Here is an 18714-nt window from a genome sequence, read left to right on the forward strand (position 1 = left end):
GGGCTGGGCATGCTTAAACTGCACTGTATCCCAACTGTGTGGTGTGGAGGAAAGGAACTTTTGTTGAGAGAGAATGGCTCCTACTCTGGGCGCAGGAAGGGGCTCCTGAAGGTCCCCAGGCACCTCCAGGACCAGGGTTCATAGGACCACAGCACCCCCAACCTCACCAGCTCCCTTTGCAGATGGAAACCCAGGTGGAGATGGGGTGGTGGCTGCGGGGCCCTGACTTGCTTCAGCTTCTCCAGACTGTGCTGAACCTAGAGGGACAGCGGAGCCAACTCCTGCCCTGAAAACAGCCCCACGTCTGTCCTTCCTGGCCCCACACAACACTGCTACCCACACCGTGAGGCCAAGCTCCAGACCCAGAGTTCAGGGAGCCGGACACTGTCACAGGTGGCTGCATCTCGGCCCCAGGTGGCTCCCTGGAGCCTCTGTTCTCAATTCAAACTGGTGACAAGAATTCCTGCTGCGCTGAGGTCACAGAGTTACGGTGAGGAGGACCACTCGCTGACTGGGAGGGTGCCTCTTACCTGTTATTCTTCCAGGTATCTAGGGGGAAGCTGGGGACAACACGAGACTTGGATCTTCCCCTCCCCACATTACAAAATGCCCCAGGCCTCTCCCTGGGCTACAAGGAATATGCAAATGGCTCAGAGTAGAGGACTTGAACAGACACCGTGTGACCTTGGACAAGCCACTTTCCCTTCCCCCAACAGCAAAACTGTATGGTTTACCTAAATTGTCAGAAACCCCTCCACTGAACAGAATGCTGCCCTAACCTGAGCAGTCCCAGTGGCCCCAGAGTGGCCTGCGGCTGCCTTTTCCCCATAGACCCCCCCCACCTGAGCCAGGGGCTTCTACCTTCTCTTCTCTAGGGGAGAGTGGGGGATGAAGTGGGACCCTCAGCGGAGCCGCACTTCCTAAAGGTGACCTGCAGATGCAGTGCTGCAGCCCACGGAGGTCCCTGCCCAGGCATCTGGGCTGCTGCCCCCTACCCCCTGCAAGGTGCAGCGCCAGGGATCCGTTCCGTCAAACATTTCCCTGGCAAAGGTGGTAGGTGAGAAGGAGTCACAGCCCGGCCGCAGCGAGGTTCAAAGACAGCTTGGCAGAGCAGGAACAGGGGAGAGAAGGGGGCGGGGGTCGCGTGCCTCACCTTTAGGGAGAACGCGAGGGGTTGGAAACCCAGGACGAGATCCGGGAGTTACAGGGACCCTGAGTCCTCTACAAAGCGGGGTCCTGGCAGGTATAGCCGGCCTCTTCAAGCCGGCTCACCGGTACTCTTCAGTACACCGCGCCCACCTGGACACCCCAGCTCGCTGCGCACCGCAGCACCCCAAGACCTCGCCCTGCACGCCCCCAACACTCCAGCACCCGCACAAGCCTGTAGCACCCCAGCATCCCGCGCGCACTCCAGCACCCCGGGCACCCACAGCCCCAGGAGGGGCCGCGGCGGTGAGGCTCTAGCTCCGAGGGCCCCGCCCGGCCCCCGCCCGCCCCGCCCCGGCCCCAGCCCCGGCGGGCGCCCCCCGCGGCGCTGCCCCGCCCCCGCCGCCCCGGGCCTCGGCCCGCCGCCCGGCCGCCGGCCCACCTGGCGCAGCGCCGCCCTCGGAGCCCGCGCACCGGTGCATACCCGTGCACACCGCGCACCCCGCGGCCGCAGGAGGGCCCAGTGTCGCCGCAGCCGCCTCGCCAGCTCCCAGGGCCCGGCCGGCCCCGGCGCCCGCGCTCCCCAGCCCGGCCATGGCTCTGCTCGGATACTTCTTCGTGCTTTGCAGCCTGAAGCAGGCTCTGGGCAGCTACCCGATCTGGTGGTGAGTGAGCCTCCTCGCGTTCGCCCCGACCGGGGTGCTGCCCAGAGCAGTGGTCCCCGCGGACACTCCGCGCCGGCAGCAGCGGAGTGGGTTCCTTACCGCCACTGGGACCCGTGCGGTCCGCGGGCGGCCGAGCTTCGGGGACGCTGGCTCCCCTGGCCTGGAGAGGGTGGTGAAGGTCCCAGCTGTCGCCGGCGTCGAACAGGGCGAGGCGGAACGAGGGTCAGCAGAGATGGCACGGACGCCAAAGCGATGGGCGAGAGAATAGGGCAAGCCGGAGGCAGCCCCGGGAGAGAAATTCACCGGACTCTCCTCCTGGGTCCGTATCTTACACACACACACACACACACACACACACACACACACACACACACACACACACACACTAAAACAAAGTCAGAGAGACAAGACCGAACAGCTCGTAGCAGCGCAGTTACGTAAAGACAGCCGGGGACGGCGGGGAGTGGCGGGGAGCCGGCGGCGGGGGGTGCGGGGTGCTGGGCCAGCTCTGCGCCCTGCGCGCCTCCCTGCGCTGCCCAAGTGTGGGGATCCCCAGGGGCCACCTGTGAACCCCCACCGGCGTCCGCCTGGTGAGGAAGGGCTGCTGGCGAGAGGGGTAAAGGAGAGGTGAAGCCGTGGAGTTGAGGAGGGCTTCCCGTGAGGGCCCCAGGACCCCGCGTCGGAGGGCGCACCGGGTCCTCCACTGCAGAGGAGACGCGTTGCTGTGAGTTCCCCCTCACTCTGGGGAGGTACGTGCTGATAAACCAAAAGAAAGGTGTGGAGTCCGAGGCCTCCCTTCCCCACTGCACACGCCCTCGGTGGAATGGGGGCTACTCTTCCCCGGGGGTGATTCCGCAGAGCACCCCTACCACCGCGCAAGGGTCGCCTCAGCTCCAACGCGAGGGCGCTCTCTGACGCCCAAATCCGAGGAGCCCAAGCGGGAGGCCTGCCGGCGCCCCCGCGGGGTCGCGCGGCTGGCTGGTGGAGACCCACTTGTAGAGAAGCCGCCCCACAAATATTCACACACACACACACACACACACACCCAACACACACACCAGGATCTCTCTCCGACGGCTTGCCTGGAATTATAATAATTACATCTAGGGGAAGGAGGGGGAACCGAGCGAGCCGGAGTACATCTAATCTGATAATTTTTCTCCTTCGGGAAAGGAGCTGGCGAGCTCCAGGTGGGATGTAGAGCGGGCGCAGCTAGGCGGGGAGAGAAGGTGGGCAGCCGGGAATTGATGGAGAGAGGGGCCTGAGAGAGGCTTCGGGGCAGCAGAGGCCTGCTTCGGAAAATGCCGCGCGCGGGCGCTCCGGAGCTGCACCTGCGGCTCCAGGTGGCCTCGGAGCGCCAGCTGCGACGGGCGCGCCCTGGGGCGCGGGGACACAGACGCGCGTCCCGCCGGCCGCGGGGAGACAGGGGCAGCGCGTCCGAGAGAGCCCCGCGGGCTGCCCGCTCCTGCGCCAGGCTTCTAATTAGAACCCGCCGCCGCCGCCACATTCCTGGGCGCAAGAGGAAGCGCCTTCGCCCCCGCTCTCCTCCTATAAAGAAGGGCCTTGTCGCCAGGCTCCTGACCACCTTGAGCCCTCGAATCTTTGTCCCGTCTGTCCTGAGAGTTCCGGATCTCCCCACCACCCCCATATACCCTTTTTACCTGGAGTGCACGTATTCTATCCAGAATGGACCCTGGGATATACTCAGGTGCACCCTGGCACTCTCCAGGTGGGGAGGGAGGGAACCCACGGAAGTGAGGTTCTTTCCCCCGTCCCGCCCCTCCCCAGAAGGCAGGGGTGGCATGGGAACCCACCTCCTACTGATAGGGCTGGTGGCAAGGATCACCTCTCCACCCGCCCCCCACTTGCACTTTGTTCTCAGTAGGATTCTCACACTTAGCTACTCTGCTTCCTGAGAAGAGGCTAACCCCCCACCTTGGGGTGAGTGATTCCCTGGGGATAAGATCCAGTCACCAGCTCCTACCTCCTCCATCCCCTCGCCCCAGACAGGCACTCCCTGCTCTTCCATAGCTGAGCAGGAGCACAAGAAGGGCTCCCAGAGAACCGTGTGTATCATCATGGCACATTATAGGCCATGGCATACTGCATTACAAGGAGCAGTAGCAGGCTGCCCTGTGCGGGTTTCCTCTCTTTACCTGCACCTTCTACCCTGCTAAGCTTTAGTAGCCTCTGTGTTTCTCCTGCCTACTCTTTTCCTGAGGAAGTGGTTCCCCAGGAAAGGAGAAGGGGCATCCTTGGCTTTGCTGCTGGCGAGCCTCTCAGGTAGCAGAGAAAGGGTGGGCACTGGGCTTATAACTTGTCACCTTCACCTTCAGCGTCCCTGATTTGTTTCACCTCCACTCTCTAAAATGAAGCCCCTGCCCCCTTCCTCCCCACCCCCTCCCCAGCACCTTGCATATGAAAGTGAAAGTGCCCAGGGAGACCGGCCTCACCTGGAGAAACAAAATCAGAAACAGCTCAAATCCGGAGTGGTTAGGCTTTTGAAGTCAGTGTGGCTCTTGGCCTGCCTCCCTGGACCTGCTCAGAAGGAGGTGGTTCACCAAGGTCTCAAGGACTGAGGTTCTAAGGCCAACCAAGTAGGCCAGAGCTATGCTGGCCTCCAGGATTGTCCATTCTGGGCTCCAAGGGTGACAGAAGGGACTGAACCAAGTCCTGGGCACCTGCAGACTCAGGTGTGACCCCACCTTCCTCCACTATTCTGCTCTTTTCATGGAATTGGGGTTGATTGGAAGAGCCCATGTGGCAGAGGAGAGGCCACAGGACTAAAAGAACATGGGTTCCACTGGAGAGCAATACTCCATAGGCCCCATTGGCTTTGGGCGCCTCCCTCTTACCCAAGTCAAGGCTAACAGCATCTCATGTCAACAGACAGGGCCCTAGAGGTCTGTCTTGTCTCTGCCTCTCCTCCCCAGGGTCCAAACAACTAAACACTTATCTTTCAAGTTTCTCTGCCTCCTTCCTAGGTAGTACTCCTGCCCAGCACTTCTTGCCTCCATTCTCTGTTCTCATCCCTCCCTTGTTTGGCACCCTACACCTTTTTGGTCCCCTGATCTCCTGTCTGGTGTGCCCACTGCCTACTAAATTGCAGCACGGTGCACTTATCCCCTGCAGGAGAGCCAGCCCCAACCCCTCTCCTCTTGGGCCCCTCTTCTGTTCTTCCCTCCCTTTGCCCCTTGCTGGACCACAAGGCTTCTGAGCACAGAGGCCATGCTGCTCAATGACTTCAAGGTTCCTCTGAGGAACCTTCTGTACTCTCTGAGTCTCTGTACCTGTATCCCAGTTTCAGAAATGCTCCAGTGGAGATGGGTGTGGTGGTGCATGCTTGTAATCCCAGCATTCGGGAGGCTGAGACCGGAAGGATGGTGGTTCGCGGAAAGCCTCAGGTACTACTTAGTGAGGCCCTTTGCAACTTAGTGAGACTCTGTTTCAAAAAAAAAAAGAATAAAAATATGGGGCTGGGGTGTCACTCGGAGGTAGGTTCCATCCCCAGTACTGCAAAGAGAGAGAGAGGAGAGAGAGAGAGAGAGAGAGAGAGAGAGAGAGAGAGAGAGAGAGAGATGTTCCAGTGGCCCCCATTTCTGCAGGGGCAGCTGCACATTCCTTGGCTCAGCAGGCAGCACAACCAGCCTCAGCCTGGCTTCCTAGCTCTTGCTGGGCCTGGAGATACTGGTCACCACTGGGCCCCACTGCTTGTGGGAAGAAGCATTCAAGCAGAATGCAGAGGGGGAGTGGAAGAGAACAGAGCAGGGTAGTTGCAACCCTGGGGTGGTGGATGTAAAGGAGCTAGACCCCGGGAAAGCTCGCAGGGTTGCCAGCTGTGATGAGCAGGCAGGCAGGCTATAGCATGGAGCAGATTAGATCAAGAGTCCAGCCAGGTTGGGCATGGTGGCACACTTTTGTAATCCCAGTACTTGGGAGGCTGAGACAGGAGGATCCCAGGTTCAAAGCCAGCCCCAGCTACTTAATGAGGTTAGTGAAAACCTGATTCAAAATAAAAGAATAAAAAATAGGCCTGGGGCTGGGCACTTGTAATGCCAGTGCTTAGGAGGTTAAGACAGGAGGATCTCAGGTTCATAGCCAGCCTCAGCAACTTAGTGAGGCTCTCAGCATCTTAGATTCTGTTTAAAAAAAAATTTAAATAAAATAGGTCCGGGTATATAGTCCAGAGGTAGAAGGCCCCTAGGTTCTATACCTAGTAACACACACACACACACACACACACACACACACACACACACACACACTCCAACCGGGCAAAAGGGTCATGGGAGAAACATTTGTGACTAGCCCCTGCCAGAGCACAGAGAACATCCTTGGCCTATTCTTCTTTCCTCAGCTACCCTGGGAGCCCTGTCTGAGTCTGGGCTCTCCTAGGTTGGCAGCTTCTCCATTTCATTAGGCTTGTGCCTTTTTTTCCTTTTCGGGTAATTTTTCTGTTTTATTTGCGTAAATCTCTGGCCCCCTTTGTAACCATGCAATGGATGGGTTAATACAATCACAATGAATACAATCTCGGGGGACCCAGGTCCTTGTACCAACCTCTGGCCTGGGGACAACAGAAAGTTCCGGTCACCTGGCAGCTCTTCTGGCCTTCCCATGGGTATGGTCAGAAGGAAGGAAGCAGGACTCAGATTCATCACCTCCAACCAGGAATCCTGATCAACACTTCTCAACCTGTAGTCCACCAGCCATCTGTGAACAACTGGTCACTTGTGCATGAAGAAATAAAAACAGAAATTGAAAAATAGTTCTTGGTGACTCCTAGCAGCTTGACAATGCTGCGTTGCTTTGTATGTATCTTGCCACAACGGATTGGAAGTTACGACAAACCAAGTCCTTCTCTGGCCAGTCTGAGGAGCACCTTCCATGCCGGCTGGCTGGGAGAACTTAGTCCTTAGTAGGACTCTCCACAGGGATGACTGCCCAGCTCCTGTGGTTTGAATGTTCACATTTGCCTCACTAAGAGAAGTTGAAGGACTGGGGCCACTGCTGAGAAGTTTCAGGAGAAGATCCATTTGGCCCCTGAGGAAGGAGGATTTACGTCTGCATGACTGTAGTTTCAGCAGCTGTGAACAAAGGTTGTAGGTGGGATGAGGAGGCTGATTTGGGCTCAGGGTGGGAAGAGGCTTCCTAAGCGTTGGAGCTGGTGCCAACAATGGCACCTGGGAGATGGTGAATTGCAGAAACCAAGGCAGAGTGAAGGGAGCTGTCTGTGGCGCGTCAGAGGTCTCATGGAGACTGCTCAAGAAGCAGAACCTTGCAGTTCAAGCATTTGAACTGCATGAGGTATACTTTAGGGACATTTGGCTCAACCATGATCTGTCGATGCAGGCTACATTTGTAGAGGGTCCTGGGCTGCAGGTGCAGAGTGACTGAGGTGTGGATCTGCCATGCCCACTACATGTCCCTACTCACATAAGACCTGCCCCTCCCTCTGGAAACAGGACCTTCCCCTGCACCTACACCATCAGGGCGTGAGGTCAGGGAAGGGACTCCAGACTCAAGCTGTGTGCAGTGTTTACCTTCACCTTTTGGCCTGGCCCTTGCCCTCTGCAGCCCCTCAGTAAGGTTGTGATGAATGAATGAATGAATGAATGAATGAATGAATGAAAAGGTCTTGACTGTGGAAAATGGACACTGCTTGAGCTTGGGAAGACAAGGTAATGTTTTCATCCACCATCCCACTGTTTGATGAGTTCCCAGCCCTGAGGCTTGGGGGAACCCAGCCTCTGCCTCTGCCTCAGTCTCCCTCCTGGCTCCCCAGGTGACACCCTGGAGGTGTCTTACACATGGTGCTTCTACATTCCTTCCCCGGCGGAACGTGCTGCCGCCGCCCAGGGAGACTGGCAAATACATGGCCGCGGGCATGGGAGCCTCCGCCTGCCAGGACTCGCTCGAGGTATGTGTCAGTAATCCGCTGGCCCGGTGGGGCAGGACCAGGTGCTGCTGGGAGGGCTCCAGGCAAGGCTGCGCTGCCTGGGGTGGGACACAGTGGCCCCCATCCTCAGGGAGATGGGAGACCCCCTTACTGGGTCAGAAAGTGCTGTGGCTTCCAAGAAGAGGCCCCCCCTTTTCTGGGGATGTGATCCATGAGCAAAGAGGAAAACCAGAACCCTGGTGGTCTCTAACGAGCAGACCTTGGGGCAGCCCTCTGTCCAGGTGGCTCCTGGACAGAGCAGCCCTGATCCAGAGAGGATGGACTACTGGGGTTACCCATTGACAGGTGAATAGCCCACACTTGGAGTCATAGGCCTGAGGATGGAAACCTTGTTCCAACTGTGGAAAGTCCCTGAGTTCCAAAGACAGTAATTTGGATTAGGACAAATACTCTAGGAGACTTGCAGCACTGAGACACACCAACCAGCTGGGGTCCTTAGAAGCCCCCCCCAACCCCTGCCCACAGTTCCTCCTTGTTCCCTCAGGGTGGGGCAGATCTGCTGTGTCCTACCTGCCTAGATTCAGTTCAGTTCATTGCTTACCTCACCCAGCTCTGTGCGGGCGAAGGACAGGAGAAGATAGGAGAGGCACCTCTGCATTTGGGCAGATGTAGGAGAATATGGGCAGGAGTTAAAGGGTCCCAGGGGGCAGCAGCAACAGGGCTGGGGCACAGGACATCTGGTGGAGGAAGGCCCAGAAGACCTGAGAGAGAGAGAGCAGAATATGGCCTGGTCCCTGTAAGGGCTGAGGACGGGAGACCTGGGAGTGGGCCCACTGTTCTTCCCACTCCTCATGCCCTCTCTTAGAGCCTCAGAATAAGGTCTGACCACTTCATCTGACAGGGAAATTCAGGCCCAGGAGGGAAGATGATGTTAGGGTAAGCAAGTGAATAATGGTGCTAGAGTCAGAGCCCACACCCAGGCTCAGCAGAATATTACCAGTCTCAGTGACCCTGCTGAACCCCACAGCGCAGAGCCCCTGTCTCCCTGGAGAGCCCTCCTTAGCCCTGGAGTCCCTTCTCCCTACCTGTGGTCTGTACTAAGAATGGCAGGTAGGTCCTCTGCTCCTGGAGTTCCCCCGGAAACATACAAGCACAGAGAAATGCTCTAGGTGCACAGGTGCTCTGAGTTTGCCAATTTTACTACAAAAAGAAACCTGAGAACCTGCCAGGCCCAGGATAACTTGCCAGGGAGCAGCAGACCCCCTGGGACAGGATCCACATTGGTTATCAGGACCGATGGTCTCACATGGTGGTGAGGGGCTCTGGCCTTTGTCCTGAGCTTCCTTCCATGAGCATCTGCTGACATGCAGTGAGGGCCATCGCACAAGGACAGTAAAATTCACAAGAGACCAAACAGGAGCCGGAGGCCCTCGGCCCAGAGAGGCCTACGCTGGCCCAGGCTGGGCTGGCCTGCCGCCTGCCATAAAGCCCTGGGCCAACTCCTTCCCCAGCATGTCACAGCCAGCGTCTCCACTGTATCCCTGGCCAGGAGCCCGGCTTTTCAACAGGAGCAAGGGAAGGAGGGAGGGAAGAAAACCATTAGAGCTTGCGGCTGCAGGCGGGGGCTCACGTGGCCGCCACCACTGGCTGAAATCCTGAGTCTAGGTGTAGGAGCCGCTTTCTAAAACAGCATTCTGCATGCTGTGAGTTGAAGGCAATGGCCTCCCCTCAAAAACAAGCTATGATTTAAAAACAAAGGAAACGAACAACACTTATGAAAATTAAGGAAGATGAGCCTGCGATTGGAGAACAAGCATTCTTACTGGTGCAGGTGGATGCCATTTTACCCATAGGCACATTTTCAACAAGGAGGAAAAAAATATCTGGATTCTGTGATCTAAGGCTTGCTGACATGTTAAACATCATCTGCTTTCTGGAACCTTCTCCATGATGACCTTGGAAGTATATCAGCTCAGTGCTGCTCAGGGGAAATAGCCCAACCTTCTTCTATGTGGAAGGTCCCTCCAGCAGGGAACACCAGGATATCGCAGAGAAGCAGTGAAGTGTGTTCCCCTTGGGACACTGATTGGGGGGTGAAGGAGTGGGGAGGAATTGTATTGTCACTTTCAGTTGGGCAGTTAAATAGCTGCTTGGCCAGGTGGCAGCTGAAAGTGGGAATGTATACGCCTCCCAAGACACTGTCCTCTACCATAGGGTTGGCAGCAAGAGGGGAATTGGAGTGAATTCCTCACAGGGTGAATCACCCAGGCCAGGTGCAAAGAAATGGGTGCAGCAAGGGCGGGCCGGCCTCTCAGCTTCTCCCCAAGGCTGGGCAGGGCCCCCTGCCCTCACTGCTCACCCTGTCTCCAAGGCAGGGTCTGGGCCTCACTGTGACCTGGGCAGAGATATGGACAGGATCTGGGATATGAATAGGGGGAACTGATTATGGGGTCCCTACCCCCAGTGATCGCCTGGCAAAAGGCAAGGATGTGCCCTGAGCCAGGACACCCTGGCCCTTCCTGTGAGCAACCTTAGGTAAGTGACCGTCCATCACTATCTGGACACAGGTTTGTACCCCATGAAACACCCATATGAGAGAATAAGCAATGGGGAAGCCCACTGGAAGCTGCAGGAACCCAGGTGGGCACTCCAGGGCACCTGGGGCTGGTTCATGAGGGGCCAGATGAGGTTTGGCTGCTAGGCCTATGGCTGTCTCTCGCAAGCAGGCCGGGGGGGGGGGGCACTGGTCCCATCCCTCTCTCAGTACTTGGCAGCTTTCTGTCCTTGCCTATTCTGGGACAGCCCCCATAGCTTGTGCATGAATCTAAAGTGCTTTGCTCTTTGTAGCACTCTTACAACTTCCAGAGGGGTGAGGTGCAGTTCTGGATACCGGCTGGGTAGGCATGCTCATGGGTTCCCTGGAGGACAGGCTGGGAGAAAGCAAGAGGGCAGATATCAAAGGCCCTTGGGCCCCCTGTTAAGGCAGGCTCAGCCATGGAGGGCAAATGCATTTTGCACATGGTCTCAGGCCCTAGAGGGTCCCTCGTTTACCAGGGGCCTTTGGACACTTGGAACATTTGAGCCTGAGAATCCAGCGGTTCTTACACACCAGCAGGCACTGCCCACCTGAGACTGCCCTGGGAGGACCCTGATCTATGTAACTGGGGAAACTGAGCTGCCTCCAAGAGCCTCAAAGGGTCGGCCAGGACAAACCAGCCCTGGGTGGAGGGAGACACCACACTTTCCCTCACAGTGACTGCTCCATGGTGGAAATGGGGTGGTACTGAAGGCGGGTTACCCTGATGGAGACCTGTATCCTTAGCTTCGTGGTGGCTGCACGTCGGTGCCCTTCGACTCCTTTCATTCATATTGGACTCGTTCGGTAGTGTTACTTTGTATGGACTGGGGCTTAATACATCTTAGTGGCATTGTAGGACATTACAAAGGGGGATCCTGAGTGGGGTTGAGGGAATGTGCCGAGACTCCTGTTCTGCTGTATTAACCTGCCGTCTCTGCCCAGGCTCTGTCTCTGGGCATCAGCCTGGGAGGTCGCCGGCTCACCCGTCCAGACTGTGTGGCTGAAAGGACTCACACAGCAGCCTGTGAACTGTCATCCATGAGGATAGTCAGAGGGCTTTGAATGTGTTTAGTACTGATTTGGACTTAGGTGGCATTAATTAATGAGTGCTCTTGTTGGCATTAAAAATCAGCAAGCTACTGGCCAGGAACTTAAGCTTGCTATCAGGCTGTCAGGAAGCATGGTTCCTTCTGAAACTCTTTCTTTCTTCTCTACCTGTACTTTCCTTCTTTGTCAAAGCCAGAGAGCCATGCTGGTGTGCCTCTACTTGAGAAACACATACAGGCCTTCCATTTTGTGTGAATGATCTGAGATCCTGAGTGTGTTTGCTGTCGGGTTTTGGGCCTCCTGAGAACGTGTTCTGAGACCAAGACCTGGGAGACAGAAGACCTGTCTGCCCAGGTGAGGACATGGTGCCCTGTGGGAGCTGCACTCTTTAGTTTATGAAGCCCTCCTGTGTTGAGTCCAGCCACTGCTCCCTGGGAGGCTCCTCCAAAACTGCCTCTCTCTGCCTGGAGGCCAGAGTCCCTTCCCACATCCTCCCAGAGGCTGTGGGATAAGGAGTTGTAGATGGTTTTCAAGTGTTGATTCCTTATGAACATATTTCTTATTGGATTAGAAATTTGGATCCTGGGGGCATGAGAGAGAGTGTATGTCCAGTTTGAACTCTTTGTGATTTTTTAATACTGGAGATAGAAACCAGAAGAATTGTATCACTGAGTTATATCTGTAGTATTTTTTATTATTTTTTTTATCTTAAAACAGGGTCTTATTAAGTTAACCAGGCTAGCCTCTAACCTGTGATCCTCCTGTCTCCACCTCCCAAGTACTGGGATTAAAGGTGTGCACCACCACATCTAACTTTATGATTTTTTAAATGATCTGACTGATCCTTTAAGGCCCAGCTAAAATCTGAGGACTCCTTGAGCCCTGTGGCCCTTCCCTGCCCTCCCTCATCCACTGGGAGCCGCCTCTCAGCTCCCCGCCCTCCAGGGACAGGGCCCACATCCTCGCCCAGGCTTTGCTGGTGGCCCAGGGAAGGAGAAGCCATTTGGGGAGCAATTCAAGGAACTCTAGGGGCCTTCAGGTCCAGAGAAGAAAGAAAAGCCCCCTCCCTGCAGCCCCCCAAGTCCATGAGGGAAAGTGAGAAGGATTCAGTTGGGGCTGGTGGAGGCTGGAGCACTTGGAGCCACCTGCACCCTGGCCATGTTTGCTAGCTAGGGGAGGTAGCAAGTTAGGGCCTGCCCAGAGGAGGGGGAGAGCAGAGCGAGCTAATGCAGTACCCCCAAAGGAAGGAACTAGGGAGAGGCTGTGAACCTGGGGAGCCCTGTCTCCACCTTCCCTGGAAGGTAACCTTTTCTGACCTTCCCTGGCCCAACAAAGTGGGAAGGGGACTGAGATGGCGCAGGCACTGCCCTGTCTGCAGAGGTTGCAGGGTTCTGGGGTGGGCAAAGTGCCCTCTTCATGAGCTCGAACTCCCACCCACTATCATTAGCCCCATAGTGAGTCCTGGCTTCCTGCAGACAGAGTAGAAGCCATTTGTCCTTTGGAACTGGCCACAGCACCAGGGGCAGTTTCTATTTTGAAGACTGCAACAGAGTCTGAGTCCATTTATGCTCTTTCTAAATAGACTAACCCCCCCCAACTTTATCTTAGTCTCCAAATCAACAAACACATTCAACAAGACTCTCCCTCTTATGGATGGATACACAGGAAAATGCTTCTTGCTTTTTCCCTGGGTGTCTGTGAGCAACTAAAGAGAGAAAGAATGGGCCCCATGAGCCTCAGGATCTTTGAAATTTCCTGAGACCTGAGGCAGGATGTGTAACCCTTCTACCCAACATTGTTAGGGAGATTTTCAAACATTCAGAAAAAATGCAGGCCAGGCGTGATGGCGCACACTTGTAATCCCAGCATTCGGGAGGTGAAGACCTGAGAATCATGGTTCACAGACAGCCTCAGCTCCTTAGTGAGGCCCTTTGCGACTCAGTGAGACCCTGTTTCAAAAAAAAAAAAAAAAAAAAAGACTAAAAAATTGGGCCGGGGGAGTGTAGCTTTTGGGAGGCTGAGACAGGAGGATCAGATACAGGTTCAAAGCCAGCCTCAGCTACTTAGTGAGGCTCTCAGCAACTTAGTGAGACCCTGTTTCCAAATAAAATATAAAATAGGTCTGGGAGTATAGCCCAGAAATAGAAAGCCTCTGGGTTCCACCCCCAGTACCATAAAATAAAAAATAAAAAAAAAAAGAAGAAGCCAGGTGTGGTGGCTCACCCTTGTAATCCCAGCATTTGGGAGGGTGAGACAGGAGGATCGCAGCTTGTGGCCAGCCTCAGCTACTTAGGCCCTCTGCAACTCAGTGAGACCCTGTTTCAAAAAATAAAGAATTAAAAATAGGGCTGTGGGTATAGCTTGGAGGTAGAATGCCCCTGAGTTCAACCCCCAGTACTGCAAAAAAAAAAAAAAGAAAGAAAGAAAGAAAGAAAGAAAGAAAGAAAGAAAGAAAGAAAGAAAGAAAAAAGAAAGGAAGGAAGGGAGGAAGGAGAACTTGGACCACAAACACCTGAGAATCCACAACCCATATCTTACTTGGCCAAGCATATTCATATCCAACTATCCTTCTTATCCATCTACCATGGTCATATTTTTCATGCAAACACCAATCCACAGTCTCTGAATATGTGGGCAGGCACATCATTAATTAGCATTCCACATCTAGGGGAGGATAGTGAGGGTTAGACTCAGGGACATTGTACTTCTGAGCTACACTCCCAACCCTTTTTATTTTTTAATATATTTAAACAAGATCTCACTAAGTGCTGAGGCTGTTCTTGAACTTGTGATCCTCCAGTCTCAGCCTCCCAATACTGAGATTACAAGGCGTGTGCCACCACGCCCAGCAGCATTCCTCTTTTACAAATGATCTTCTGTGTAGAGTCACCATGTGGAAAGGGTGGAAATGGAGCACTGTGGCTGGTGGAGTAGATAAGAATTCTGTCCAGGGAAGTCTCACCAGGGTGACCAGCTCATTCCTGCTTAAAAAACAGAAGACCCCACAGTCCTGGGCAAACAAGGATGGTTGGTCCCACGGCGTCACACTTGACCACAGGCCCGCAGGCAACTCTGGGAGCACAATTTAAAACCCACTAGCCTGACTCCCAGGTCACCTTCTTGGCCAAGTAACCCCTTCTCAGCCTGAGGTGGCCTGGCCAGTGGGCAATGGGGCCAGCCAGAGGGGGACATGTGAGCCTGACCTGGACTCCAGCATCCCCTCCACCAGCACCTGTCCTGTGCTCAGAACATTCACCAGGTCGCTGGCTGCTTGGTTTTCAGGGAGATCTCTTCCTGGAACACTCCACTCAGGAATAAGAGTGTCATGTGCACCCCTGAGGCTGCCTGTGAGGACAGAGTCCTGAGAGGAAAGGGATCCTACGAGTTCTGGGTCACATCCCCGAGGCCAGGCAGGAGCCCAGGCTTTCCCGAGGGAGGCTCACAGCCTGGACAGAGGCTATGTGGTCATCAGGGTGGGGACACAGAAACCAGGCTGGAGCAGGCTGCATGGGAGGCATTGCCGAGGACAAGAGGAGGTATGGCTTAGTTTGCACAGGTGGGAGGCTCTTGGGGCAAGCATGGATGCCAGTGGACGACCATCTCAGAGGGATGGCTAAGGCACTGAGGAAAGAGCTGGGGCTCTTCACGGTCCACTGTCACAGGAGGGAAGCAGGTGTCAAGCAGGAAGGCCTGAGGAAGGTGCACCCAGGAGCTCCTGGTTTGAGAGATAGACAAGATGGCCATCTGAGAGCAGCAGAGCACAAGGCCCAGCCTCTCCCCTCTGTGCTGGGGGCTCCTGGCCCAGCCCTTCTTTGGCTTTTGAGTACAAGGACTGCTGATCCTGCCCACTATGCCATCGTTTCTTGACCCTCAAGCCAGGGCTGAGAACAGAAAGCTTTCCTTCGACCAGGCATGGTGGTACACCCCATTTTTTGTTTTTTGTGGGTCTAGGGATAGAACCCAGGGGCACTCAACCTCTGAGCTACACCCCCTGCCCTATTTTGTATTATTTATTTTGAAACTGGGTCTCATTGAGTTGCAGAGGGCCTCACTAAGTAGCTGAAGCTGTCTGCGAACCACAGTCCTCCGGTTCTCACCCTCCTGAATGCTGGGATTACAAGTATGTGCCACCATGCCTGGCTGGTGTGCCCCTTTTATCCCAACTACTTAGGAGGCTGAGGCAGGAGAATCACAAGTTCAAGGCTAGTCTGGAAAACTTAATGAGACCCCTCCATATCAACATAAAATTTAATTAATTAATTAATTAATTCAGTCCACATCCAGAGGCACTCCGTATGGTGCACTTAGCAGCAGCATGGGCACTAGGGGCAGGGACTTTCATAGTCCATACCCAGTGAGGAAAATGTGAGCCATTTCCCATCTCCTGTGGGGCAGGCTGACTCCTCTGAGCTGGACCAAAGAGAGAAGTGCAGGGGCCTAAGAGGGGGAAAGACCATACAGCTCCCAAGAGCAGAGGTACCTGCCCAGCCTGAACCAGGACCGGCCTTAGAGACAGCAGTGTCTATTGGGTGGGTGTACCTGCAGGGGAACTGCAGGTGATGCCTGGCCAGCAGACCCCACAAATAGCGAGAGGATGAAGGAGTGGACAAGCAAGCTCACCCTGCAAGGTGTGTACACAAGGGACCCAGACATAAGGGTGAAGGTATAGGAGGCCTGTAGGCTAAGGGAAGAGAGAGACTGGCTGGAGGGAGGGCAGACCCCCAGGGCACAGACACACTAGGCACCCAGGACACTGGTTCTGTCTGGAGGGATTGGATGGGGTGGACGCATCAAAAGGCAACTGTACTGTGAACAACTCTGTTCCTTCCAGCCCCGCCATTTGCCAAAATGACTTGGCGAATCTTTCTAATCTTTTACATTGAGATATATGGGAGGGCTCTGCATCTGCAGTTAACCAACTGAGGACAGAAAATATTTAGGAAAAATTGCATTTGTACTGAGCATGTATAGACATTTTCCCCTTGTCATTATTCCCTAAACAATATAATGAAACAACTATTTTGCACAGTGTTTACATTTATGTTAGGTATTACAAGTAATCTGGAACAAATGCAAAGTTATACAGGACTATGTGTATAGATGATATGCAAATAGTGTCATTTTATATAAGGAGCTTGAGCATCTGCAGATCTTGGCATCCTCAGGGGTCCAGGAGCCATTCCCCACCCTGTTGGTAGAGACGAATGACTGTGATCTTGAACTCATCCTATTGAGGACATGTTTTTATATCTTTGGAGCAAATGGCCAAAAGTGGGCAAGAATTATTTTAGTGTGATTTTTGCAGGGAATCGCAATTACCACCCCAAAGCCTGTCTTCCTGCAACTTCCCCAGGCCTGACATGTCCCTCTCTTGGGCCACCCCTCCTCTGGGGGTCCACCCCAAACCCCTCAACAGCTGTCACCCACCCACTACCCAGAGTTCTCAGTTCTAGTCTCGGTGTCCTTCAAAGGCCACGGCCTCTGTCCTAAGGGGAAGAAAATCCTGCAAGCACAGGACAGGAATGAAGTTTTATGTTACACATCGTGACAATTAGTGTTTGGGGCTGTCTTCAGCATGCAGTCTTATAGGGTCCTGGCCTTTCCCTAAAGTCAGGTTTCCTTCATGACAGAGCATCTTACCCCTCAAATGCACATGTGACTCCTAGGTACAGAGTCTGTCTGTCTCCCAGGGCAATCTCTGGTGCCATCTTACCAGCCATCTTAACCTTCCCATCTTCCCTCCAGGTCCCTGGCCATCGGGCCCCAGTACTCCTCCCTGAGCACACACCCTATCCTCTGCGCCAGCATCCCGGGCCTAGTCCCCAAGCAGCTGCGATTCTGCAGGAACTACGTGGAGATCATGCCCAGCGTGGCCGAGGGTGTCAAGGTTGGCATCCAAGAGTGCCAGCACCAGTTCCGTGGCCGCCGCTGGAACTGCACCACGGTGGATGACAGCCTGGCCATCTTTGGGCCAGTGCTCGACAAAGGTACAGAGGGTGAGGGATATGGGGCCCTGGAGAAGCTCATGCAGCCTGGACTCGGGCAGCTTCCTCCTCCCCTTTCCAGGAAGAGCAATGGGTCTCTCAGAGCCAGGGCTCCACGTGGTCTCAGAGAATAAATGGGAGATGCCCCTTAAAAAGGCAAGAAGGGAGATGCCTGGGCGCATGTGGAGGCAGCATCCAGAGCCAGAGCGCTGCACACTGGAACCACGGGTTGGTTTGGGGAAGGCGAGGTCAAGGGGAGGGCTGGATGTGGGTTAGCTGCTACCAAAGAGCAAATTATCCTAAAATGTGTTTGTTTAAAGAATAATTACTATCCTGTCCTCCTACAGCACAAGGTCAGGGGCACAGCACCACAGAGACAGGGACAGAAACAGAGACAGACAGGGAGGAAGACAGAATGAGAGGGACAAACGGAAAGAGAACACATACAGAATGGATGTTTGTGTGACTTTTTAAAAATCTGAGGGGAGCAGCCAGGTGTGGGGGCACAAGCTTATAATCCCAGTACTTGGGAGGCTGAGACAGGAAGAGCACAGACTTGAGGACAGCCTCAGCAAATAGTGAGACTCATCAACCTAGGGAGACTCTGTTTCCAAATAAGAAATAAAATAGGATGGGGGTGTAGCTTGAAGCTAGAATGCCTCTGGGTTCAATCCCCAGCACCCCCACCCCACACACACACATGCCACCACCACCATTACCACCACCATCACTACCACCACCACCACCAACAATCACAACTGAGGGGAAAATCATATAATTTTAAGTATGTTTAAGCATACAATTCTGGCACATTTAGTATATTCACAGAACCGTATAACTACCACCTCTACCTACTTCCAAAAGGAAACACCCTTTTCATTAAGCATGCCCTCTCTGGTTCTTTTCCCTCCTCAGCCCCTGGCAACCACTGATCTGCTTCCTGTCCCTGGCAGATTTTCCTATTCTGAACATTTCCCACAAATGTAATATATAATATGTGACTTTTTCAGGTGAGCGTTGTGGCACACTCCTGTAATCCCAGTATTTGAGAGGCTGAGACAGGAAGATCGTAGGCATAGGCTCGTGGCCAGCCTCAACTATTCAGTGAGGCCCTTAGTGAGACCCTGCTTCCAAGTAAAGAATAGAAAATAGGGCTGGGAATGTAGCTTGGAGGTAGAATGCCCCTGGGTTCAATCCCTAGTATCCCCCTTCAAAAAAAGATGACTTTTTGTCTGGCTTCTTTCACTGGGCATTCTGTTTTCAGGGTAGAGCCATGTGTAGCATGTGGTAGTGCTTTATTTCTTTTAATGGCTGGATACTATCCCATTGTGTGGATGGATGGACCATATTTGTTTATTCATTCCCTAGTTGGTGACTATTTGGGTTGTTTTTACC

At 54.3% G+C, this 18714-nt stretch overlaps 1 protein-coding gene across 1 annotated transcript in view; it reads left to right on the top strand.

The window, feature by feature from the left end:
* Positions 1-1740: 1740 nt before the first annotated feature.
* The window catches only part of WNT3A (Wnt family member 3A), a gene marked incomplete at both ends in the record, with an annotated part of 48216 nt that continues 31242 nt past the window's right edge, over positions 1741-18714 (top strand). Inside the window, 2 exons of the mRNA XM_080698833.1 lie at positions 1741-1811; positions 17081-17322. Coding sequence (XP_080554959.1) covers positions 1741-1811; positions 17081-17322 — 313 coding nt within the window. The remainder of the gene's footprint in view (positions 1812-17080; positions 17323-18714) is intronic.

Source organism: Muscardinus avellanarius, assembly GCF_963383645.1.
Source record: "Muscardinus avellanarius genome assembly, chromosome: 7".
NCBI lineage: Eukaryota > Metazoa > Chordata > Mammalia > Rodentia > Gliridae > Muscardinus > Muscardinus avellanarius.